The 27387-nt window shown below is 44.3% G+C and overlaps 1 protein-coding gene across 12 annotated transcripts in view; it reads right to left on the minus strand.

Moving 5' to 3' along the window:
• Positions 1-27387, minus strand: part of TENM4 (teneurin transmembrane protein 4) — a 530696-nt gene that overhangs the window by 362149 nt on the left and 141160 nt on the right. For 11 of the 12 annotated variants that reach the window (XM_074572381.1, XM_074572380.1, XM_074572379.1 and 8 more), the window contains exon 3: positions 3503-3791. In XM_074572381.1, coding sequence (XP_074428482.1) covers positions 3503-3725 — 223 coding nt within the window. In that variant the 5' untranslated portion in view covers positions 3726-3791. Of the gene's footprint in view, positions 1-3502; positions 3792-15842; positions 15969-27387 lie in introns of those variants that run through there. The other variant, XM_074572370.1, reaches the window with a different exon arrangement.

Consider the following 27387-nt stretch of genomic DNA (forward strand, 5'->3'; position numbering starts at 1 on the left):
AGCAGGGGCCAGAAATCTACCTCACGTAGACAGCAGCAGCAGTGAAAATGTAACTACCCTGACTTCAGGCTAGCAATAAAAGGGAGAAGATCTGGAATCTCTATTAGGACTCTGGAGCCCGTGCTAACCCTAAAATCCCAACATGTTCACAACTACGGTCACCCATATTCACCAAATCAACTCCTGTAAATTCTGAAAGTGGTTCTTTGCCTAACCTCTCATATCCATCTCAGCCCTACAGCCTGCAGGCCACGTACAATGCCAAGGGTGGTTTATCCCATCTGCAGCTCAATTGCTTCCCTCCTTCCAGGCTTCTTGGGTTTTGCCGTAGCCCAGATGGATAGTGCAAAGAGTGTCACTGTCCCCTCATTGTCTTCTGCCTCGGCATCCCTGTTGACTTCCTTCATCACGGAGCAGGCACATGACATAGTGTCATGGTTTAACCCCAGCCGGCAGCTAGAACCATGCAGCCTCTCACTCACTCCCACCAGTTGTGATGGGGGAGGGAATCAGAAGAGTAAAGGTGAGAAAACTTGTGGGTTGAGATAAAGGCAGTTAATTAGGTAAAGCAAAAGCTGTGCATGCACCAAAGCAAAATAAAGAATTCATTCACTGCTTCCCATTGGCAGGCAGGCCTTCAGCCATCTCCAGGAAAGCAGGGCTCCATCATGCAGAAACTGCTTGGAGAGATCCCATGGGCTGGGGCTCTGGAAGGCAAAGGGGCTCAAGAAAGCTGGTTGGTATTCAAAGACCACTTCCTCCAAGCTCAGGATCGGTGCATCCCTAAGAGAAAGAAATTGGCTAAGGGATGCAGGAGACCTGCATGGTTGAGCAGGGAGCTTCTGAAAAAGCTCAAGTGGAAGAAGGAAGTCTACAATAAGTGGAAGAAGGGACTGACCCCTTGGGAGGATTACAAGAATGCTGCCAGAGCGTGCAGGGATGAAATAAGGAAAGCCAAGGCTGCCTTGGAATTAAACCTGGCCAGGGATGTCAAGCTCAGCAGGAAGGGCTTCTACAAGAATATTGGAAGCAAAAGGAAGATCAAAGAAGTTGCGGGCCCACTGTTGAATGAGACAGGAGCCATGGTGACGGAGGATGCGGAGAAGGCGGAGTTACTGAATGCCTTCTTTGCTTCGGTCTTTACTGCTCGGCCCAGCCCTCAGGAGTCCCAGGCATTGGGGGAAGTAACGGGGAAAGAAGACAACTTCCCTTGGGTTGAGGAGGATTGAGTGAGGGATCAATTAGATCAATTAGATATTCACAAGTCCATGGGCCCCGATGGGATGCACCTGAGAGTGCTGAGGGAGCTGGCAGAAGTCACTGCTGGGCCGCTCTCCATCATCTTTGAAAGGTCCTGGAGAACAGGCGAGGTGCCTGAGGACTGGAGGAAAGCCAATGTCACTCCAGTCTTCAAAAAAGGCAAGAAGGAGGAGCCGGGGAACTACAGGCCGGTCAGCCTCACCTCCATCCCTGGAAAGATGATGGAACAGCTCGTTCTGGGCGTCATCTCAAGGCATGTGGAGGAAAAGAAAGCTATTAGAAGTACTCAACATGGATTCACCAAGGGCAAATCATGTCTGACTAATCTGATAGCCTTCTATGATGGCATGACTGAATGGATAGATGAGGGGAGGGTGGTAGATGTGGTCTGCCTTGACTTAAGCAAGGCGTTCGACATGGTCTCCCACAGCATTCTCATAGGGAAGCTTAGGAAGAGTGGGCTTGATGAATGGGCAGTAACGTGGATAGATAACTGCTTGAAAGACAGAGCTCAGAGGGTCGTGATTAGGGGCACAGAGTCTAGTTGGAGGTCGGTGACGAGTGGTGTTCCCCAGGGGTCAGTACTGTCCAGTCCTCTTCAATATATTCATCAATGACCTGGACGAGGGGATAGAGTGCACCCTCAGCAGGTTTGCTGATGACACAAAGCTGGGGGGAGTGGCTGACACACCGGAAGGCTGTGCTGCCATACAGAGAGACCTGGACAGGTTGGAGATTTGGGCAAAAAGGAACCTTATGAAATTCAATAAGGGCAAATGTAGGGTGCTGCACCTGGGGAGGAATAACCCCCTGCACCAGTACAGGTTGGGGGTGGCCTGCTGGAGAGCAGCTCTGCAGAGAGAGACCTGGGAGTCCTGGGGGACAACAGAATGACCATGAGCCAGCAATGTGCCCTCATGGCCAAGAAGGCCAATGGCATCCTGGGGTGCATCAAGAAGAGTGTGGCCAGCAGGTCGAGGGACATCATCCTCCCCCTCTACTCTGCCCTGCTGAGGCTGCACCTGGAGTGCTGTGTCCAGTTCTGGGCTCCCCGGTTCAAGAAGGAGAGGGAACTGATGGAGAGGGGACAGCAAAAGGCTACCAAGATGGAGGGGACTGGAACACCTCTCTTATAAAGAAAGGCTGAGGGACTTGGGTCTCTTCAGTCTGGAAAAAAGAAGACTGAGGGGGGATCTTATCAATGCTTAGAAATACTTAAAGGCTGGGTGTCAGGAGGATGGGGCCAGGATCTTCTCAGTGGTGCCCAGTGACAGGACAAGAGGTAACGGGCACAACATTTAACATAGGAAGTTCCATCTCAACATGAGGAGGAACTTCTTTCCTGTGAGGGTGGCAGAGCCCTGGCACAGGCTACCCAGAGAGGTGGTGGAGTCTCCGTCTCTGGAGACATTCCAAACCCCCCTGGATGTGTTCCTGTGTAACCTGCTGTGGGTGACCCTGCTCTGGCAGGGGGTTGGACTAGATGATCTCCAGAGGTCCCTTCCAACCCTATGATTCTATGATTCTATGATTCTATGTGTAATGGTTACTTGGGAAGACAAACAAATGCCATAACGCCAAATGTCCCCCCCTTCCTTCTTCCCCAAGCTTTTATTGCTGAGGATGACATCACATGGCACGGAATATCCCTTTGGTCAGGTGGGGTCAGCTGCCCCGGCTGTGTCTACTCCCAACTTCTTGTGCCCCTCCAGCCTGCTCACTGGCGGGGCAGTGTGAGCAGCAAAAAAGGCCTTGAGTGCTTAGGAAAAAATAAAAACATGAGTGTTTTACCAAAACTGTGTTCATCCCAAATCCAAAACATAGCAATATATCAGCTGCTAGTAAGAAAGTCAGCTCTGTCCCATCTGAAACCATGACACATAGTGAAAAGGTCTCCTGAGCAGGCAGGGACTTCCCACGCCATGTCAGTACCGTGTAGCGTGTGCACAAGGGGGTCTAGTCTCATGGTGGGAAGTGGCAAAGGGCTGTTGGAAACAGAAAGACTAAGACACAGAAAATGTGTCTACGTAGATGCTAACGAACACAGGCTAGTGGTATCCCACTTAAGGGCATTGGTTTGCACGCATCCCACATCTGTGCATCTCATCTGTTCCTTCCTGCTCTTTTTCCACATATCTTTCTTTTGGCCTCAGAGTCTTTCAAAGGTAGCCTCCCACCCAGCCCCAACTCTCAGCTGATTGACGCTTGCTGCTTACCACAGCATCTGCTGAAATGTGCTCACCTGCTCGGCAGAATTCATCGGCCTCCTGGTGCACCATGTCTTTAACCCGATTGCTGTAGGTCAGCCTGGAGTCTTGATCATAAGCCTTCAGGGTCTCGCTGGAGCTGTAGGACTTCTGGGGTACCTTGCTGTCCTCACTCTCGGCGGAAGAGCTGGTGTAGCGGCGCTCAGTGTCACGGCGCCGAGTCAGAGATCGATACGGTTTCCTTTCTTTTACATCCATGGCACCCTTGTCTGAGTATTCAACATTAAAATAATGACGTCCCTGTGGTGATCAGATTGGAATAACCTGAAAGAGAGAAGAAAAGAAATAGCATCTAGGTTCATGCCTTTGGGCACCTGAAGGTTAATTTGCCTTCTTTATGCATTCTTGCACCGAACAAAAGAGAGGTTACTTAATGGACTGCAGGAAAACCCTCTTAGAACAATTACTGATGGAAAGCAAGTCTCAATTATGTGTGAGTCATTTAATAATTGCCACAGCTAGCGGGACACATACAGGCAGCGGCCTGCATCTGTCTGAACTGGGCATGCACTTGGGGATTTCAAACTGATTGTGATTTTCTGTGTCTTCTTTCCACGGGAAGTGATTCAGACACCTCCAGGAGGCACGTATTTGGTACATCAGTCACCTAATCTCTGGGAAATCAGGCCATGCTGAAATGTCTCAGCCGGAGGACTTTGGAAAAATGCTGTCCTATAGTTTTCAAAGTGTTTTGATAGATTGTGGGTTTAGAAGCAATGAACAAAAGAATAAGAGACAATGTAAGAGGAAAGTGGGAAGGGAGAGGGAGGAAAGAAGAATAAAAGGGTGGCATATGGATGGAAATTGTATAAAAAATATCTTCCTATTCAGAGGGTTTGTCTTTACTCAGATGGAAATGTATTAGAACTTAGCAGAGTTGAGAAAGTGTAAATAAATGATAGTGCTCTGCTTCACGTAACAGCGTGGCCTGGGATTTATGCCTGTGGGAAAAACAATGTATATACGCACTGGTGTACAAGCATATATACCTGCACACAGAGAAAATTGATATCAGAAGTAAAACACGTATTAAAAGTGTTTTTGTCAAAATAATTAATAAATTGTATTTTCACTTTAAGTTTATTAAATGCAACAGAAGGCACAGGGGAAAAAAAGTCAATGACTTGCAGCAAGATGATAAAATATGTTTTTGAATACCTAAACTGGCTTATGAGGAAAAATACTGATAGAACCCACAAACCAAACACTGAAATCTGTAATTACAGGCTGAGTTTCTCAGGAATTGAGTCTTCCTGACCGCTAAAGAACAGACGCTGAGCCTCTAAATGCCATACCAAAATAGTGTTGTTTACTAACAGTACTTCAGAAAGGAAGAGAATCAGAAAACACCCATCAGTTCTTCGTCTTTTTCATAGCAAATCTCTATAGAGATGCATTGGCAAGGACTGAATCACATGCTGTTGGCATTTCTCTCTTGAAAGGCTAAATCCTGAACATCCTGATGAAATCTTACTCCTCCGTGACTCTGAGACCCCAGCCTGGCTGCAGACACTGTGCCCTGGGTTTGTGGAGCAGCACAACGCGGCTACGGCGCAATAGCGGAGGATGGATGCGCTGTGAGCTTTGCAGGTCACCTTAAAGGGATGTGGCGGAACGTAGCGTTTGTGGCTCTCAAAACTATGAGCCTGTGAGGGATGGAAGACCCGAAGCACAGGCCCTGGTAGCCCACAAATCGTAATACTAATGCAGAAGCTTGAAGACAACATTTTATTATGAATTCCTCACTCGCTGAGCTATCTGGCACAAGCATAGCTAAGCGAATTCTTGAACTGAAGGGAGGCTGCAGGAGGGAGCAAGGCTGTGAGAAACACCTGCAGCTGGGCAAAGAAAGAGAGAGTCCCACTCCTATTTCTGCAATTCTGACTTTGCTAAGACTGGTCTCAGGGTTTTGTCCCTTTAACCTCCAAAATGAGCTTTGCAATGACAGAACCTGATTCCGAGGGCTCGTACGGTTTCTGTGGCAGTCTTCCCGGAAATTAAGACACTACTTAAAAAAAAAAAAAAAAAAAAATCCACTTAATTCTCTCCCAATCTATTCCAGTGATGGCAGCAGACCAAGTTCACCCTTCTTATTTGTCAGCAAAACGCATAGAAACTATTGAACACAAATGGGAAGATGGGAGGGAAGAGGAGAGTGTCTTATAATCGAGCTTTACTTAAGTCATCCGCAGAGATTCGAGCACCACTTTGATTTCAAACATGTGTTTAAACCCTCGGAACTCACTGACTTAAATTCATTCATGAACTATGTAAGTACAATACGGTGAATGCAAATGGGATTACTCACCAGCCAAAATTTACACACGTTAAATGTTTTGCAGAATAAGGGTCTGGAAGGTGCAAAAACTAAGGCCTGAATGTAGAGGCAATAGGGAAGGAAATGGTGTCATGCTAAAGGGCCAATTTAACATAGTAATAGTGTGTAAGAGATCTACCAAATATTGGTAGATAATTTGCTGTGTTGAATCAAACATGTTGGTACTTTCACACTGGAGAGTAGTATCAGGAACTGAACATCTGATTGCTTTTCAGTGCGCTTTCTTCCTCCCTTAAAAAAAAAAAAAAACAAACCAAAGCTTTTTTTGGCTTGAAAAATTGTGACTTTTTTTGGCAAATGTTATTGAATTGCTTTCTCTCCTTTATACCTTCTCTGTTTGTGTGAAATCCTCAAAAGGAGCAGGTTTGTTATACCTTTTAATAAAACACCTTAAAACAGGTTCCTTCGCAACGGCGCTGTAGTAAGAGCTGTTATAATGAACACTGAAATTGAGGTTTATTGTCATGGGGGACAGAGATAGCAAAATGTGGGTGAGAAGCGGTTACTATACTCTATAAGAAAGAGAAGAGGGAAGGTGGCTTCTCTCTGCTCATGAGTATTGCAGCAATTCCTACCAAGGCCAGTCATTTAAAAACCCTCTAGCGGGAGAGGCACACGTGCCAAGAAAACCCTTCTGCACAGTTAGAGCCACGAGGTACAAACAGGGTCTGTAATTACCATTAGTAACCTTGCAACTTAGGAAATGGCCAAAAAAACATCAGGAAATTGACTGAATTCCCACCAGATGAAGGTTTTTCTTTTCGCAAAGAAAGGTGCTGAAAAACTGAAATTCCTCCTACAGTTCATCAAAAATAGCCCTGTAAATTTGCACCATTCACATGCGCATTCCTCTATAACAGTGCTTCAATTCCCAATTCATTCATGTCTTTATAAATTTAGCTCTCCTCAGCCCTTTCTTTCTCTCTCTCTTGCCGCTTATAAGGAGAAACTTTTCAACTAGAAAGGTCACCCCCAAAACACATAATGAAGATTTTTTTTTAATTTTTATTAGTTTTAAAGAAGGAACTGTTGCATTTAACTGACTGAAGTAAATTTCCAGCACCTCTCCATGGACATGCAGTTCTTGTCGTCTCATTTTTATGGCCCAGTTCCCAGATGGTTTAGATACCTTGCCTTCAATGGAGTTGTGTCGTCAGGGGATTTGCTTCATAGTGTTTCTGTGATAGATTATTAGTTTTTATCTGCTACTCCTTGTAGCAGACACTCCTTGTGTCTTGATTTCACCTCTGTTACAATTTCACCGTTGCCATCAACACCTCACATTTTTCCTGACTTCTCTGGCACACGGTGAATACAAAGAATCACGCTCGTCTCAGTTACATACTCAGCCACCAGTTTCTTTCTGCCTCTAGCTCATGTTTGCTCCTCATAATTTTAAAAGCTTCCATAAACTTGCTGGACCTGATATTAAAAAACAAGGCTTCTAAATATTTTCCTTTCCATCCCCTCATTCCTTCTCCCTCCATAAAAGCACAAAAGCCTTCTGCTCTGCACCATTTCTATTTGAAAAGGACTTTCTTGTCCTATAATGCAGTGTTTCTGGCTTGCTTTGATTCTTTCATCATATTGCTGTCTGCGTAACATATCAAATTTCACTTTTTTCAATTTTTTTTCCAGGCCACTTAATGGCAATAGCCATTCTCACTTTTGTGAGTGTACAATCCCAGCTGGACCACAAGCTGCTTTGGAGCACGATTCACAACAGAAGCGTCCTTCAGGCTTTACTTATTCAACTCAGAAAAATCCCACTGACCCCAGAAAGGGTTACTCACCATGCTAAAGCCTGTAAAACCAGACTCCTTGACATAGCCATATTTTTCAGAGGTGTGGGACTCTTCTCGCATGCTTGCATATATGTGAAGAAGCGGAACAAAAAAGCAGCTTTCTAGTGCTGGTGCAGTAGTGCAGTAAACGCAATGCTTATTTGCAGCTCTTTTTATTTTGCTTTTGCTTTGGTTGGCTTCCAAATAATCCTTTTTATTATGTTTTATCCTTTATATCTATCCCTCTCATTCTCGGTTCTGTTGCTTTTTGTTGCTCTTTGGAGCTTTGATTAACCACACCGGCTTTGTGCTGCAGAATTGCACTCAATGAATGGCAAGGGGAATGATTTATTTTCTGAGTCACCGCTCAAAAGACAAACTTCCATCAATCAAAACCCAGACAAGAGAGTGTGACACCACAAAGCGATATGCTAGGAGGCGCTTACAGCAAAAGGGACAGGTGGTCTTTGATAGCTGACTTACATTGCAGGTCACTAATCACAGAGATTAGCAGCAAGGTGATAGACAACGCCTGTTCTGGAAGGCAGCATGTCATATCATCCAATTTTCTGTCAAAACGTGAGGGTTTAAATGGTGGAGATAGCTTTATGTGTTTCCTATATAGTTATGGCAACAGGGGGATTGAGAAAGCTGGAAGAGTGAAGTACCTTGTCTCCATGAAAGCGTGAGCATGAATCCTGGTGGGTTGAATCCGTCCACCTTTGTGCTGGGGGAAGCAAAGCTATTTCCCGTAGTCGTTTGTTTTCCTCTGCAAAACTGCCTATGCAAAAATGGCGTCGTCTTACTTGGCAGGGCCTGCTTTTTGTCTTCTTAAAGCAGATCTTCTCATTCCGCTGCTCAGGGCAATTTTTTCCTCTATTTTTTATTGCTGCTGCCCTTTATAGAATGAGCACAGCCACAGAATACCGAGCAGCAAGCTGGATTTTATTTGCAGTCCTTTGGGCTCCACAAATCGAATCGTTAACTAAGACCTAATGCTGGTAAGTAGTGAGCAAGTATCCTTTTCTTCACTTTCTAGAGGGAGAGATGAGGCACGGGAAGTCAAAGTGACTTGCTTAAGGTGGTACAAGAAGAAAGCAACACAACTGAGAGCAGACTCTTGATCTCCAGGGCAGAGTCTGGTACTGAGCCCTGGATTTTTTGAGGATCAAGTCACCTAAGCACAGCAGAATACTTAATTTAAAAAATCTTGGCCAACGCATGTTTGAAGTCTTTGTGTGAGAAGAGTAGTATGAACCTCAGGTATTATTAACAAGATGCTCTTTCATGTTTTGACAGTGCCCTTCAGTCAGAAAGACTGTGGAGCACGTACAATTGCAGTTGTGTCTGACCAGTGAAATCCCATGGTGAATGATGAAGACTCCACTCAGAGTCAAAAGAGAGGCAGTTTTATGCCACATTGTACGTTAGTCTTCTCCAAAACACCAACAGATATTGGGGTCAGGCCAGCAATGTTGTTTGGGAAGTTAGCTTCAACTCAGGATCCTAAGTTGCAACCAAAGATGTTGTGAGTTCAGATGCTTAAATGACTTTGTGGCTGCGGTTATTAATATCCTACACCAAGTTAAATCATCACTCGACATTTAACATTTTATTTGAAACAACGCAGTGCACCGTGACAGTCCCACCACACTTCCATGATGATGCGAATGCCTGGTTTGAGGTTCCATATTCTGGTTTCATTACACAAAATGTTGAACCTGGGAAATCTTATTTGGCCATTTCCATTTGTCCAGAAAATCTGTGATACACACCTAGTCTAAAGCACAAAGCCAGCGTAAATGTAGTATTGAATGTTCTGATGTATTCAACAGATATTTAGGCATGTACTTAGGGGTGATTCAAATCAAATTTGTATTGCCAGGTGATCAGAGGCTGCAACTATCTTATCTTAGCAAATATACAACCATGGCTTAAAGAGTGTGATGCTATTTACCAGGTTTCTGGGAGATTCTTCTATAACATAAAAGACCCCTGTGTTTTTTATTAAATTTTAAGCTTCAGATTTATAACAGAGGTTCAAATCCCAGGAGGTCTTTGTAGGAAATAAATTAAGCTGTAGGTATAACATCCTCTCAGGATTTTGGCAAGGGCTTTGGAAAGAAGCAGGCACAAGAGAGAAGAATGAAGAGTCGAGTTAACACTGCTTGGCTTCAACCCAGTGCTCGAAGAAAGTAACAAAAACTCCCTTTTCTGGTCTCAACCACTAAGCATTTCTTCTACTGGTAAGAGACTTGCAAGGCAATTGGTAACGTCCTGTCCAAAAGATGTGGTTTGTGACCTTTTCGTAAATAAATCTAAAACTGCAATGAGCTGGAGGCCCAGAGAAGCTGGAAACAGTAGTTGAGATTTGAAGCACGCTGGGAAAGCATGAAGGGGGCTGGCATGCAATTATCTCAATTATTTCTGGTTTGCAAACCCCTAAGTCTTCCCTCATGGGCTGCAGCCTTTAGCCTCTGCTAGGGGAAGATTTTGGGGCCAGAAGTTAAAAAAGCTTTCAAATAGTTTTTGACTAGTATAAGCAGGTTGCAGCTGCAGTCATCAGAACCCTGCTCTGGCTTCCCGTAGAATGGAAATTTCTTTGGAAACAATCTTAGTTTTATATTGAAATACTCTTTATTAGTCTATTTAGTCATTCTTGGAGGAAGTGAGGTTTTTTTCAGAACCTCAATTTAATAGATAATGCATAAAAGGTATTTAAACAATAAATGCCAGAAAAAACAGCCTGACAACGTAGACTTATTTAGGTTCAGCCTGCAAATTTTTCCTGTCTCGTTATGTCAGACTCAAGGTTTGGGTGTGTGATGTGCCAGAGAGCCACAAACTGTGTGAAACCAGCCTGTGTATCAGCAAGTCCCGGAGTGAGAAAGAGCTGATGGCATCAAATGCAGGTAGTCACTGAATGAATCCCACAAAAATATCCCCATTCTTCCTCCATCACCCACCGTCCGCTGATTTGGCCTCTTACCTGGCATACAGGAGAATAAGATTTAAGTCTTTAATCTGAACCAGACTGGATGAAGTCTTGAATATCATAGAATCATAGAATCTTCATGGTTGGAAAGGACCTTTGAGATCATCGAGTCCAACCATACACACACAAAAAACGCCCCTACAATCTCTGCCACTAGAGCATGCCCTGAAGTGCCACATCTAGACGTTTCTTAAACACCTCTAGGGATGGTGACTCCACCACCTCCCTGGGCAGGCTGTTCCAGTGCCTGACCACTCTTGCAGTAAAGTAATTCTTCCTAATATCTAATCTAAACCTCCCCTGCCACAGCTTCAGACCATTTCCTCTGGTCCTGTCATTATTCACCTGGGAGAAGAGGCCAACACCCACCTCTCTCCAACCTCCTTTCAGGGAGTTGTGGAGGGCAACGAGGTCTCCCCTCAGCCTCCTCTTCTCCAAGCTAAACATGCCCAGCTCCCTCAGCCTCTCCTCAGATGACCTGGTCTCCAGACCCCTCACCAGCCTGGTAGCTCTCCTCTGGACACGCTCCAGCCCTTCAGTGTCCCTCTTGTACAGAGGGGCCCAGAACTGAACACAGCACTCGAGGTGAGGCCTCACCAGTGCCGAGTACAGAGGCACCATCACTTCCCTGCTCCTGCTGGCCACGCTATTCCTCATACAAGCCAGAATGCTGTTGGCCTTCTTGGCCACCTGGGCACACTGCTGGCTCATGTTAAGCTGGCCGTCCACCAGCACCCCCAGGTCCTTTTCTGCCGGGCAGCTTTCCAGCCACTCTGTCCCAAGCCTGTAGCGTTGCTTGGGGTTGTTGTGACCGAAATGCAGGACCTGGCACTTGGCCTTATTAAACCTCATACGGTTGGCCTTGGCCCATCCATCCAGCCTGTCCAGGTCCCTCTGGAGAGCCTTCCTACCCTCAAGCAGATCAACACTCCCACACAGTTTGGTGTCATCTGCAAACTTACTGAGGGTGCACTCAATCCCCTCATCCAGATCATTGATAAAGATATTAAACAAAACTGAGATAGATATTAAACAAAACATTAAAAGACAGATAGATATTAAACAATTAGATAGATAGATAGATAGATAGATAGATAGATAGATAGATAGATAGATAGATATTAAACAAAACATGAAAAATATGTCTCAAACATCCTAGGTAAAAGCCCTAGGCATAGGTTTCCTCAATCTGCTTGGGGGAGTCTTTCCTTTTTCCTCCAGAAAAGAAAAAGAGAACCTGTTTTTTCTTCTGAAAAACAACAAAATGTATTTGATAATCTCTAGTCATCCCCTAGACAATAAGAAAAGACTGTTACGAATCACTGTACTGGGTCAAAAGCAAGGACCATCAGGCCCTGTATCCTCTCTCCCAGTGGTGGGTGCTTGGAAAGAGCAGAAGGGGAAAGTGGTTGGGAACAGTGGTTTAAGGAATCAGGTTTGTCCTTCCCCTCGATACATTTCCAGAAAAGTGGGGTTCAGTAAATATTTTAGCTGGACCACTGTGTTTGATAGTCCTTCGTGGACCTGTGTTCTGAGAGTTTGTTTAATAAGATTTAAAATTTAAATATTTTTGGCCTTTGCAACGTCTTGTGGGTGGTCCTAGAATGTGATTTTGTGTTGTGTGAAAAAGCACTTGCCTCCTTTAAACTCGCTGCCTGCCGTGTACAGGTCTTGTCTCTTCCATGGGGATCTTGATGAACTCACAGCCCTTTCCATAAGAACAAAGCTTTAAACTCATACCCACTCTCAGATGTACCTTGTTTATCACTATTGTGCATTATTCCTGCTGTCACAGAAGAGAACTGAATGAAGGCTGGGACTCTTTTGGGAAAGAAGGCATGTCTGCCTTTCCTCCCTGCAGTCCCCACTGCAGGATCTAATCCTGCCTCTAAAAACATTGGCACTATCAGGAGTGGTTGGGTTTGCTGCAGGAAAACTTAGAAAGATAAAACCATTGGTAGGTAAAGTTTAAAGCATAAACCTCGTCACATGTCTGTATCCTTTCGTAAAAGTATCACGACAGTGTGCACCTCGTGAAACAGCTCAGAGCCCGTCTCCTGTTCTACATCCTTTGGATGCAGCCCGGTGTCTGAGCTGCTCACAGGGTGGCAGCTTGAACTGAAGGAAAGGTCTAATGTAAAACTTACAATATCATAATTTTTTTTATTTTTTTTTTTTTGGCTTGGCTGTGAAAATAATAGAATAGTGGTTTATGCGTGCATTAGCTTTCACTCCTGCTATTGAATGACCGGGGATGTCATAGGCTGAGCTGGATTTGGAGGAATATGCTCAAAAATCATAGCTAGGAACAGATTCATTTTATACCTGCCTATTTATTAACACTGTTTGTATAGACACTCTGCAGACCTCTTTGACCGAGAACTTCCTGCGGCAGGGGGAAGCTCTCACCTAAACAGGCAGGACAAACAGCACAGGGAAAAGAGTATTACCATCCCTCTTTTGCAGGTAAAAACAAGTATCTTGCCCAGGTCCCAGGCTTCAAGTAACTAACACCCAAAACTCCTGCAGGATTAGTTACAAGGCCAACCTGTCCTTGTCTTACTACGGTATCGTGTGTAAAATTGTCCCTGCTCGTGTCGCAGATGCTGTGGTACCGGCTAGTCTGTCCTTGCTTTCCTTCAGCAGGGAAAGAAACAAGCCTGTTTTCTTGTTCTGATAAAATCCCCCAAAGAGTCCGACTTCAAACTAAGTTTATTAAAATATGAATTATCTGCAAAAGGACTGCAAAGGCCCATGAATTGATTCCTGATTTTCTATGGACTTATTTTAGGACTTCTCTGTGAGATAATCAGAGCGCATTGAGAGATGTTAGAGATTGATTAATCAGTATAACTCCCACTGTGTCTAAAGCTTCACTTTCAATTACGCATCAAGCTTATACAGTAGGCAGTATATTTTTCTTAGGTAAAATGCCTATGGGGGGAAAATGGAGAGATAGAAATAGTAAATTAGAAATAGAAAATAATTGCTATTTGTTTTTTTCCCAAACAAAGGGCTCCCTCATTGGAATAACAAGGAAAGGTATCACCCCTAACAAAGGATTTTAAGCAGATGCAATCCCTCATACAAAGCGAGAACTCCATCCGACATCTCCACAAATTGCTGTCTGCTTGACACAGACTATGCTCTGGCAAGGGGACTGACACCTGATTGCTGGGTGGCAGCTCAGCACATACATGTACTGCCAGCGAACCGCCAAAAATGACCTCGCTGCACTCTTCCAGATGTACAAATGCTGCAGGACTCCAAGATGTGTTACGGAGGGCACTTAATAAGGTAATCATAAGGGATACTGTAGCTCAGGTGAAAAGATAAAACATTGCATTTGTATTGTCCTTGCAAAATTCTGCCTTTCTACTTGCCCAAAGATATCGGAATAACAGCAGGGTTTATTTTTATTTACTTTTTTTCTTTTTTTTTTTTTACCACCATGGTAAAAACTCAGAAGGTAAAATTTAGAATCTGATTTTATGCTTCAATTGTAAATCTACATGGTGGGGTGAACAGGCTGCCCATAAAAGTAGAATTTGTCTTGCTTTTATATCATTTAACAAAATGAGTGGATAGGCTCCCTGGTCTGCTGAACGAGAGCTTTGCTACCATGCTTGGGAAGCCAGTTTGAGGAATAGTCAGCAAAAAGACATTGTGGGAAGAAATGGCAAAAACGAATGAGAGGAGAAGGCAATTGAAGATGTAAACGGCTCTTCTTAGCCATACTTTTAATGACTAGTTAGACCAAAGATTAGAAGTAATTGAACTAGCTCTCAGTCAACAAAAGATGCAAATAGATTGTAAAGCAGAGTAGGATTACATTAATTTACACTAAACCAAGAGTAATTAGTTAGTGTTTGTGCAGTGCTTAGAAAGCAGAAAGTGCTTTATAAATGTTAATTATTACTATTTGTTTCAAATAGATGCAACACACACAATCTTCTATACGTTTTAGGAGGTAGAAGACAAAAAAGCAAAACTCAGTTACAGGCTCCACCATTTCACTGAGACCTATCAGAGCATTTTCGGGAAAAAACACAGAATCTTTTTCAGTGGATATCTCTGAATTGTGAGCATTTCATTGGAAGTCATAAGGTGACTTTCTGTCTCTGGAAAACCTGTCTTCTCAAAAATAAAAAAAAACAAAACGCACCCAAAACACCAAGGCTAGATGCTTAACGTGAGGCCACTATCTCTGCCGCGGACTGTGTGCATTTCTGACCTTGCACAAGGTCAAAAGGCAAGAGAATGTAACCCATGTAAACATGGGTTTAAGCAGCGAGTAAACCATCTTCATTTTGGACCATGCAATCGTTCCTGAGATGAAGAGATAGTCATGTCTACTGCTGAGAAGCAAGTCTGGGAAACAGCACCAGCTTCTCTTACGCCTAGCTGTACCACTAATTTATTGTGTGATCCTGGACAAGGCATTTAACCTTTTGGGCCCATTTTATGAAAAACAGATATAACCATTCTTAGCTGTTTCACAGCCAAGCAAAGGGTCTTGTTTGATGCTTTTAAGCATGCCATTTCAATAAATAATCTATGAGACATGTATCACTATTAAGAAGATGACCGAGAGAGTCTAGGAGTCTAACAAGAAACTTATTAGGTGAGATCATACAGTTTCAGGATGGATTCTGGGCCATGACATGCTAATGATTTGCAAAGATTATTAGGCTTGTCGGAATCATGGACATAAAAGAACCCTAAAGTAAAATGCTTATCTGCTTTTTTGCAATAAATTGTTGACCCAATTTCCTTCCTACCTTGGCGAACCCTTGCAGAGAAGAATGATAAATAGCAGAGGTCCAACCGCTTTGTATGTTTTTAAAATCACAAAGGATAATTCAATTTAAAAAGTAATTTGTATGGAAGAAATATTTTGCCAGAATATGAGCTAATAAAAACCTATATTTAGTGCTCACGGTTTTCGAAGCGCTATACAAATGTTAATTTATTAGCTAACCATTATATCTGTAAAGAAGATATCTGTAAAGAAGGAAGTGGTACAGATGGAGACAGAGGAGACAGCAACATCCTCAGTCATAAGCTCCTGAAGCCAAATGTCTCATTGTACATATCATCGCCCAAGTGGAGCTGGATCAATGCTTACATCTGTTGGATGCAGAAATCTGCAGGAAATCCAATTGCCAAGAACCCTTTAAACCTAAGTTTGTTTTTACCAAAGTTCAGGCTCCTGGGTTTGAAAATGTCAACTGCAGTGAAGGAACGGTTCCACGTTTCAATGTTTCGGATGACAAACGCGGCTTGAGATGTTCCCTCCTGCTAGGGCTCAGCCACCCTGCTGCTTGCTGCCTCCCTGGGGATGCGGATGCAGCTGTTTGTAAAACCACACCATACGCAGATCAGGGAAACGGTCTGGAAATAAAAAGAAAAAAAAAAGCCCTTATCTGCCAAACCCTTACCTTTTTATTTTTTTTACCCTACCCCAACTTTAATTTGGCTAGATTAAAAACAATCTGGTTTTATAGTGGGGTTTCACATGTATTTGCACTGGCTCAGGCAAGAGGGCAATACCCTGTGAGGGGGAGGAAAACAGATTGGGAAACTATTTTCTACCATCTAAACTGGAAAACGGACCCATATCTATTTCAGGTCATGGCATGCAGTATCTCACCTGATCTAAAACCTGTATTTCTAACCAGTTTTCAAGCAGTAGAACAGGGGGTTTCAAACAGCCCTCCTAATACGTCTTTTCCAGCTCTAGCCCCTACCACCCGTGATCAGATGTACATTTTGTAACTCTGAGCGATAATATCGCTCCATTTCTGCCAAGAGAGCTGCTGCTGCTTCGTGGAACCTGCCTTGCTGAAACCTCTCTGCTTCATGTCCACACTTCATCCGTTTCTGCTTGCTTACACACCAAAGTTTCTCTGTCTTTAATAGAAATTTCGGTTGATACTTTATTCTCTCTGCAATGTCTTTACCACACTGTTTCCCAGAAAAGCTGAAAACTGTTGAAAGCAAAACAGTCAGATGCAGTCAGCATTTTCCTCCTCTTTTTCTTCCCTTTAATTTCAATAGCAATTATTGGTATCCCATATAGGAGAAATTAAAGTAAAAAGAAAAAAAAAAAAAGATTAGACCTTCCCTGCTTCCTTGGAGCTTTTTGTTTTGTAAATCACGCTGCGTGTAAGCTATATTTTAAGAAAAAACAAAGCATTATTTTTTCACTGTATTTCTGACCAATAAGGAGGGAATTTGTTGGGTCATCTCCTGACGGGCATTGGATTTTACACCAGCAATAGCTTTTGTGAACTGTGCATCTGATCCAAAGCCCATTAAATTGCATGGAAGTATTTGCCATTCATTTTGCTTGGGGAGTAAAATGGGGCTTTATAAGCTCAGCTCCCCGTACAAAACCTTTTAACGTTTGCATTTATGGTATGGGCTGCACTGCATCATATTTCAGCCTTCAAAAATGTCAGCGCTGAGGATGAAAAGGAATAAAATTAAGAAATTGGAGTCTTTCGGAAATCTCCTTCCCAGAGCGAGCCAAAATGAGCCTATGAAGAAACACATAAGAGAGCACATTGGCAATTTTTTCAGCTTGTGACCTTGGGAGACGCCGATTTTCAAGGATCCCCCCAGGGACCTTCAAAGGAGCCTGGGTTTGATGGAGCAGGTATTTCTCCAAAATTAGGCTCCTTTCTGGCATTATAAGCATAATGCCTACTACAATTAAGGCATTTTTGAAAATTTCATTCCATAATTATATGTAGCTGGGGTCTGGGGCAACCTCGCGTTCAAGCTGTCACTAAACACGTTCAATGCCGCGTTGGGTCATTAGGCTTATAAACAGGTTGAACCTCAACCCTGGGGCCTGTGCATTTAAGCTGATTTCTTGGGTAGGTAAAAGAGATATTTATATTTTCATGTAGCTTGAGTGATACCAGCACCTGCCACTCGCTCTAAACAGAGCAGTTAACCCATAACTCCCTCTGTCAACTCCTGTTGACGGAAAGCAAAGCAGATAAATTAATGGTTCCCCTGAGAGGAGCGAACGGAGAAGACTCGTGTAAACAAATACCTCACAAAATACAACTGTATTAATGTGAATGGAAATGAAAGAGAAAACGCCTCTCCCCAACCTCGATAGGCACAGCAGGCTGGAGGCAAACACCCGCAATGATGCTAAAGGTGGGGAACATACAGCAGACACTTCGCAGCTGCCGCAATGGCAATTAATGCATCCCCAAAGCCGGGGAAATTGTTTCAGCCCTGCCAAGGCCAATGGTCGGGATGTGTTTGCATCTTTCTTGAAGCGTGTGGATGTGTAAATACGACCCTTGCCCCTCTGCGCGGGCATGCACACCAAGTCCTGCTGCTGGCAGATGCGCCAACGGTGATGAAAAGCAAAAGGAGGGGGAATATGCTATTAAAAATCTGTTTTGCTCTTGAGTAAGCACAGAGGCTGACCCGTGCTCCTTGGCTTCTTCCCTCATCTGAGGATGGGTTCAGGATCTTCAGCCGCTCGGTCCCAGGCGTACTGGGGACGTGGTGCTGTGACACAAACTGCAGAGCATGCAATTATTTCCTCTGCCAAGGGACAATAGTGAGACATCTAGCGATCCTAGTGATGGCAATCTTATAAAAAGCCAAATCAGTAGGTCATTTGATTGGGCCCTAGTCTGAGGATTAATCTAATTAAGTAACAGACTTCCACCACCCCCTCCCCCCATCTCTATGATGTTCCTTCTCAAATCTTCTTCTCCTATTTTCCCTGTGATAGGAAACTCCAAATTTTACTTTCTTTTCCTGTGATTGCTGATTTAAGCTTCTGAGTGGCCCTGGGTACCGTAGAGTTTGTGCACCTCACAGCCTTCCAAGATACAGAAGTATTTGCATAGACAAAATGTTAAAGCGAAGACCCTTCCCTGTCTCACCCTGACTAGTCATTTTTGCCTATGCTTGTCTCCTTCCTTGAGATAACACAAGCATCTGTGTCACTCTCATCTGATGTAAAATGATTGCAGAAATGAAAATAAATGCATTTTTGCAGACCAGGCATCCAATTTGTTTCACCTCTGCACAGTGGGACAGGGCGTAGGGCAGCCAGGATCTGCTGTTGGCCAAAGCTATGGGCTGAGGGAGGATTTATGAGAGACAATAATGCTGCGTTTAGGGTAAAGACAGGCCCCACGTCCCATCACCCTGCTGTGCTGGTCAGGATGGCACCGTAACTCCAGTCTGCTTTACATCCCCAAATGTTGCAACATCTGGATGGAGAGGGTGTGAAGATTTTAGCCAGACTGGAGGATCTTAAGCGTCTTTTTGCCTCCCTCGCACCTCAGCTTGTCCAGGAATGCGGAGGAGAAGCCCGTAGCTGAGCTGAGCTTGTGTTAGGCTACAAATTGTAATTCAGGGAAAGATGTGTGTAAGGGGGGATGAGTACAGCATCAAAGCGAGGAGCTGTAAATGGAAATCTTATTCACATGTGTTTTACCTCCTACCCTGGCATTGTTTAGTGTCTGTGCGTTGGCTTGGACTGAAGCCAATGAGTCAAACAACATTCTCCGTGTAATTATATGCTTAATGGAAACAAGCAGAGGTCTCCATGGCCTAGCTTTGGAGAGGATTGTTTCTTAAGTAGTTGCCTCTGAGGAAGAGGGGAGGGGGGAACATGCAGAAGCCAAGGGCATAAAGTGACTTTGGAAAGGCACCAGTCGCGGTGCGAGCACATGGTCTAGGGGCTCTGCTCTGCTCCCCAGCCTGCACTAACAGCAGCCAGTGGATGCTACGGCACCTCCTCAGATGGTAAATGAAGAGCAAGAAGTTGCACCAAGTCGTCATCTTGCCCTGCTGAGGGCCTGCCAGCTGCAGCTCTGAAAGCACCCGGTGGCATCGATGCCAAAAGCAGAGACCAGGGTGGTGACAGAGGTGATCTGGACAGTCTTGCAGTAACATGGAGAATTTCCCTCCCAGTCCGGTTTCCCGCATCGCCCTTTCTTCTACAGGTTAATGGTCCTATAAGGGCAGCAGCAATAAATACATTTGCCTACCCCAGAGGCTCATTAGTGTAAAGCCCAGCACTATAATTCAATTTATTTACCCTGCATAAGCCAGGTTGACATGAGGATGGCAGGCATGGGCCTCCTTCGACCTTCCCTTCCATCATCTCTGCTGCGGCAATGGCAGGAGAGCGGGCAGAGAGCTGGGCTTGGTAATATTTTGAGCCTCTAATTTTATGCTGCTGTGCAAAGCTGCCCTCGACAGGAGGGTTCTGCATAACTGTGCAGGGAAGGGGGTGTTAGGATCACAGACAGACACCGTCGAGACCCTGGCCTAAGGCAAACACGCCTGTGGCTCTCTTGCTTCATGCTTTTCAGCTCAGATTAGCTGATCCGTATCGGAGTGGGCAGCTGTTTCATGGGGGAAGGAGGAGAGAAGGTGTAGACCATGTATCTGACTCCAGGATTTTGGAAGCAAGGTAAATGTGATGGGGAAGGGGCAGAGGCAGCGGTTGGGATCCCAGCGCTGGGCTCAGGGTCTGTCCAGCCCTTTCTCCTATAGGACCGCAGAGGGAGAAACACTCCGGGAGTGTGCTTAAGCAGTGTGTTAATTATGTCAATATTAGTAGCTAGCCTCTCTGTGTCCCTTTCTTAGCTGACACCTCACAACCCTTTTCTGTCCTGTGTTTGCATTTTATAACCTGGTATGAGAACTACAGCAGCTTTCCAGTTGGCCCAGGGTTTTATATAGGCTAAGGCTGAAATTAAAGCATTTCACTAAGACATAAGAAATGGCCTCAGTAATTTGTAAGTTTGGAAACAAATGGATTTAAAGTTGTTTTGTGGTTTTTTTTTAAACAAGCAAACAAACAAACAAGCAAGCAAACAGCAACAAAAGCTCTAAATGTCTTTGATGGTTACATTTATTGCTAAAGAGAAATACTGGTCCTCAACCAGATTTTTCACCAATCTAATCTGGGAACAGCTGTACTGAAATCGGAGACACAAAGGAGGTATCTACACTAGTAAATGAAATATTTTATTACAGTAAATAACAGTCTGGGACTGTTCCCTGCTACTGAGGCCAACTGGCATGGAGAAGCCTTCATCTATGTAATAAACCCTCCTAGTATCCAAAATATGGTGGTTATAGTCTTCTGCCTTTTGGGACTGGTCCCTGGCCTATGCTGATGCCTGAACCATGATCAGAAATTGTTTGGCCCAGGTCAAAACATTGCCAGGAACCTCTATTAATTGTTTTTTTAGCTGTTATTTAACAATATTAACAATAACTCCCTGGTACTGCTTAATTTACTAACACAGCCAGAGCCAAATCTGCAGGTGGCCAAACTGTAAGGAAATAGGTACGTCCATATTTACAGTACTCTTTGGATTCTTTTGTAAAAGAAAATGTGCTCCTTGTTGTGATTATAAATTAATGATGCAAGTCATTAAATCAGTGTGATATCCTGCTCTTTAACCCATGCTAGCATCACCTTACATGCATTGCAGAGACCTTGGAAGAGCCAGGTAGTGGTGGTCTCACAGCTGACAGGCTCGAATTTAACAATAATTAGGACCTTGGATTTCTGTTTTTAGAAATTTCTGCTTCTTCCCTTTCATCCCAAGATTGTTAAGCAGTGTAATTTTTCTCAGTATTCAATTTAATTTTCTTTTCTTTCTTTCTTTCTTTCTTTCTTTCTTTCTTTCTTTCTTTCTTTCTTTCTTTCTTTCTTTCTTTCTTTCTTTCTTTCTTTCTTTCTTTCTTTCTTTCTTTCTTTCTTTCTTTCTTTCTTTCTTTCTTTCTTTCTTTCTTTCTTTCTTTTTTTTTTTTTTTTAAAGAGTAAAAAGAGCAAATGTAATGGAACTGATCTTTCATTAGAAGTCCATCGATGGAGCAGATATCATTTAGAGCAGGTTGTCTAGAAGCGAAGGCAATACCAGCCAGAGGAGGAAATGTTGCCAGTTTGCCCTCCCGACTCTAATCTCTGATTTCAAGCTATTACATGAAACCCTGCAAATCAACAAACAATGCGAACAATAATGAAGGGGTGTTTAAGAAAGAAAGATGCCATTTGGGGGGATTACTGGATGTGAATGCTATCTCTCCCGGCTCTTGGCAAAGAGCGAATTGGAATTGCATTGCTGTCAAATCAAATATTCCTAAAGCACTCCTAGGGATTGTTTTGCAATTTTGTTAATATTTTAAAAGCATCCCTTGATCTCACCCATGTCCGTGTGCAGCTATGATTTCATTATGCGCTGAAAACAGATGTCTTTCTCTCTCTCCCTCCTTTCCCTCTCTACCTTCAACTTCAAGTTTTCACCTTAATAAGGTGCATTATAGACAATTGATTTTGAAGCATGTGGAATCCACCAGGAGACAGAGCACTTTAATCCTGCCATGTTTGCAGAATTGGCCTTTTCGTTAACGCTGGCCAGCCACGAGTATAAGAAACTTCTCAGAGGAAAAAACAAACAAAAACCAAACAGAAACCAAAAAATGCCTTTCCCTCAGAGCCATAAGACAGAAATGCAGAGCCACAATTGTTCAGAGCAGCTTGGCGACCTGATTCTGAAAGCCTGTCTCCAAGCCGAATTCCCGACATCATCTTAAATTACCTATACATTACCCATAACTCTCTTTTTTGAATGAAAGCCAAATAAGCAAGTATTGGAGGGGCATAACAATGAATGAATGAAAGCCTGGGTTCTTTGTACATTTTTCGATGAACAAACACTTAGCAGAGCCCTAACAGGATCAAGGCTATCTACCTCAGCAGTATTTATGCTGCTGTTTATCTTCGGGATGGTTGACATAGAGGTGGGCTCTCCCTGAAGGCCAGGGTTTTGACTTTGCTTGACATCCGTAAAGTGCCATCCATCAAGTGAATTAATTGTGAATCACAAGATGATAGAAAGTGTGGGCAAGGAAGGTCAAATGCTCTGGCCCTGGCCAAAGAGCAGGTAGCAAAGCAGTGCTATTCCTAGCAACGACCCATGCTCCTGCCTATCCATCAACATGAAAAGGACTGGCTTGTTTTCTGTCCAAGCCCTTTCTATGTATGAGGTTCTGTTTGTTTTTATCAATTTTGTGGTTCTTGGCTATGGATATCACACCAAGGTAAACAGAAAGGTAGAATAATTAAAGGACTGTGCACTCAGTATTAGTAGAAGTTTCCTTGTCTGTATTAGAAATAAAAATGTGTTCTCAGTAAAGAAGTCTGTGACCACAGATGGTGTGTTGGGATGCAGAGCTCCAGGTACAGCTGGGGAAGCAGAGGCAAAGAGGAAGAAAATTTTGACAGGACAAGAGGTAACAGGCACAAAATTGAACATAGGAAGTTCCACCTCAACGTGAGGAGGAACTTCTTTCATTTGAGGGTGGCAGAGCCCTGGCACAGGCTGCCCAGAGAGGTGGTGGAGTCTCCGTCTCTGGAGACATTCCAAACCCGCATGGACGTGTTTCTGTGCAACCTGCTCTGGGTGACCCTGCTCTGGCAGGGGGTTGGACTAGATGATCTCCAGAGGTCCCTTCCAACCCCTGCCAGTCTGTGATTCTGTGGAAATTGAGGGACAATCCCATGTGGTGAATCACTCAATGCCTCCGCTGGCAGCAGAACCAGGAACTGAATGGGGATTTTCTGATTCCCCATCCAGATCTAGTCTAAGTCTTGCAGTTAGACTAGTCTCAACTTTGAGATGTTTATGCTTTTCTGTCACTATGGGGGAAGCGTTATCCACTGGAGAGCACATTTTCATCCCAGTCTTATAGGCTTAACAGCTAAAATCCCTTCCTCCCTCCCCTTGCCACATGTCTTGGCTTTTTTCCTTCCTAGTTAAGTGTATTAAAATATGCAGATGCTTCAATGAACTCAAGAGTGGATATTTCAGTGGTGACTTCACACGTTCCTTCTGAATTTGACTATTAAGCCATTTTCTTTCTTTAACTGTCTTTTAAATAAAACAGAGCTGGATTGTTGGACATTTCTTTTTATCTCTATTGCTTTTAAGGCCTCATTTAATATGTAGACTCCAGACAGCAATTTTCAGACATATGTTTTACCTCTCTAGAAAGACACCAATTTGACAGCAGGGGACTGTGCAACTTCGTAGGTTGGAAGCAGCCTGATTTACACAGTAAAATAACTGCTGCTATTTCAGATCAGATTAGCTCTAAAGACCATCCAAAGACAAATCTTGTCTCTGGCAGGCACCTGCACATGGTGCCTTGGTTGTAGGGATCCTCCGTAGAATCATAGAATCATTTAGGTTGGAAAAGACCCTTGGGATCATCGAGTCCAACCATCAGCTCCACTCTACAAAGTTCTCCCCTACACCATATCCCCTAACACCACACCTAAACGAGTCTTAAACACATCCAGGGATGGTGACTCCACCACCTCCCTGGGCAGCCTATTCCAGTGCCTAACCACTCTTTCTGGGAAGAATTTTTTCCTCATGTCCAGCCTAAACCTACCCTGCTGCAACTTGAACCCATTCCCTCTTGTTCTATCACTAATTACCTGTGAGAAGAGACCAGCACCAACCTCTCTACAATGTCCTTTCAAGTAGTTGTAGAGAGTGATAAGGTCTCCCCTCAGCCTCCTCTTCCTCAAACTAAACAGTCCCAGCTCCTTCAGTCACTCCTCACAAGATTTATTCTCCAGGCCCTTCACCAGCTTCGTTGCCCTCCTCTGCACTCGCTCCAGCACCTCGATGTCTCTCTCGTATTGAGGTGTGTCCTGGTTCCGGTGGGGATAGGGTTAACTTTTCCTGGTATTCCATGCCATGTGAGCCACGCCCACCCTGAGCTGCCGGGGGAGGGGGCAGGAACTTGCTGCTTAAAAGCGGGCTGGGGCGTCCCGGGTCCGGCCGGTCGGCGAGCGGCGGGGAGCGGCGGAGCGGCGGTCCCGTAATCGCGTTTGTATATTCCCCTGTCCGTGTTGTTGTTGTTTGCCTGTTCCCTTTGCTGTTCTGTTAAACTGCCTTTGTCCCAACCCAAGAGTCTTGCCTTTTCTTACGATCCTTCCTGTGTTAGGAAGGCACGTGCGAGCGGCACGTGGTTCTTTGTTGCCATCTGAGGCTAAACCACGACAAGGTGCCCAAAACTGGACACAATACTCAAGGTGTGGCCTCACTAGTGCTGAGTACAGGGGGACAATCACCTCCCTACTTCTGCTGGTCACACTATTTCTAATACAAGCCAGGATGCCATTGGCTTTCTTGGCCACCTGGGCACACTGCTGGCTCATGTTCAGCCGCTTGTCAATTAGAGCCCCCAGGTCCTTTTCTGCCAGGCAGCTCTCCAGCCACACTTCCCCAAACCTGTAGCGATGCATGGGGTTGTTGTGGCCCAAGTGCAGGACCTGGCACTTGGCCTTGTTGAAGATCATTCCATTAGTGTTGGCCCATCAATCCAATCTATCCAAGTCTCTCTGTAGAGCCTCCCTATCCCCATGTAGATCAACACTCCCGCTTAGCTTCGTGTCATTTGCAAACTTGCTGATGATACACTCTATGTCCTTATCAAGATCATCAATAAAGACGTTAAACAGAAATCGTCCCAACACTGAGCCTGAGGAACACCACTTGTGACCGGCCGCCAGCTGGATTTAACTCCATTGACCACCACTCTTTGGGACCGCCCATCCAGCCAGTGCTTGATCCAGCAGATCGTATGCTCATCCAGGCCATGAGCTGCCAGTTTTTCCATGAGAATTCTATGGGGAACAGTGTCAAATGGTTTTCAAAAGTCTAGGTAGACAATATCCACAGCCTTTCCCTCATCCAATAATTGGGTCATCTTGTCATAGAAGGAGATCATGTTCATCAGGCAGGACCTGCCTTTCATAAACCCATGCTGACTAGGCCTGATCCCCTGCTTGTCCATTATATGACTTGTAATGGCACTCAAGATGATCTGCTACATGACCTTCCCTGGTACCAAGGGTGTGGTCATGTTCCACAGTTTCTCTTGAGGAGGACATTGTGATCCTAGGACAACATCTGAAGGTCCCGCCTGCAGGACTCAAATCTTAGCAGAAAACATTTTCATATCATCTAATGAGAGAAGTTTATGCAGAGGCTGAAGGACTTTGCTCATTTGGCAGGCACAGAGATATAATAAGACACACACTAACGAGGGGAAGCTAAGGAGAAACCTTCAATGCGTGTGGACTCTTTATAGCGACCATGGAGTTTACCTTTCCAAATCAAGAGAATCAGCCTCCAGAACACTGAAAGGAGCAAACAGAACTTGAAGGTGCATAGGAGTTTATAAAAAATTGAGTGCGCTCCAGGATCTGAAATGTAAGCGGGAGAAAAATTTGATGTTGGAGCTGTAAGAGGGAGTTAAGGTTGCTCAAATGAAGGAAGAGACTGGCATGGTGGAAGAGCTACCCAGCAGAATTGTGAGATGTGTATCAGGAGCATTTGTTTCTTTAAGGCTTAAGCAGCTTGAGGCTGGCAAGCCCTGATAACCACTTGCGAGCTGGCTGATAAATGGGTCAGATGCGTTCTGTCATGCTTGGCTGGGGATGCTGGCCATGAAACAGAGAGGGGGGTTTACGTGGAGTAGAAGGTCCATGTAGCCCATGCTGTTTGTGTCACTGCTTTGTGAGTCATTGCTGAAGATAAGAAATAGGACCTTGAAGAAGAGCCTGGAAAAGACTCTGCAGTGGAAATAATCCATCAATGCCGGCTGCTATGTGATGTTCTTCAAACTTCCCTTACTTTATGACCTCAGCCACTGAAATGCATGTCAAAGAGCGATAGCAGGGTACTAATGTAATGATATTATCTTCTCAATTATAACAGAAATATTATAGGTGCTTTCCTATTACCTTAAAACAACAGCAGCAGCAACAAAACTAGTCTCTATCTGTTAGCTTAAGGTGGGGAGAAGGGTGCACATATTGCAGAATTTGTTTTGGGAATAGAAGAAACAGGTGGAGGAAACTGTGACGTTGTCATGGCACATTAGAAGCTCTGAGGTCTGGGGAAGTTGACTTAATCCATCCAGAAAGGTTTGTTACCTTGTCCCAGATCATAAACATTGACCTAATCCAGTTCAATTGAGTTCCAGTGATTCCAGTGCAGGGCATGTAAATCCAGGCCCTATTACGAATGAATACAATTAAAATGGTTTTATTATCTTTGTGTAGCCCAATAACTGCAAAGGCCTGCCTGAAATTCTGCTTTTATCTTCCACACCTGTAAAAAAGGAGGTAATCTTAAAAGCAGACCAGAACCAAGGACTGCTCATTCCTCTATATGTGCTCCACAGTGCAGAGCACAGGTTGTGGTTATTCTTTTTCTCTTTCTCTATTAATCATTCCCTGTCTTTGTCTCTCCCAGAGACAATCCCACCCCTAGATTTCCTGCACTGTTGCTTGTTGATGGGTATGATTTCTGTTACGGGAAATGTGAGTTTTAAACCCTTCAGGCTGAAAGGGAGTGTACACCAAGGTCTCCTGCTTCTCAGCACATGTCCCAGCTGCTCCGCTGCTCTCCAGCATTTGGAAAACAAATGGGGATGGCACAGTGAGAGGGGTTCACTCCCTGTATTACACTCCCGCATCACAGTCAGGCTACAGGACGTGAGGAATTGTAACAGGGGTGGTGTTGCTTCCTACATTTGATGTAAGGTGTTCATGGAAGGGCAGATGGGGAAGGCAGAGTGTCCTCCTCTATTCAAGTCACAGACCTGGTGGCATCACAAATTCTTTACAGTTTCATTAATACCTCCTACAGC

This window comes from Larus michahellis, chromosome 1 (assembly GCF_964199755.1).
Source record: "Larus michahellis chromosome 1, bLarMic1.1, whole genome shotgun sequence".
NCBI lineage: Eukaryota > Metazoa > Chordata > Aves > Charadriiformes > Laridae > Larus > Larus michahellis.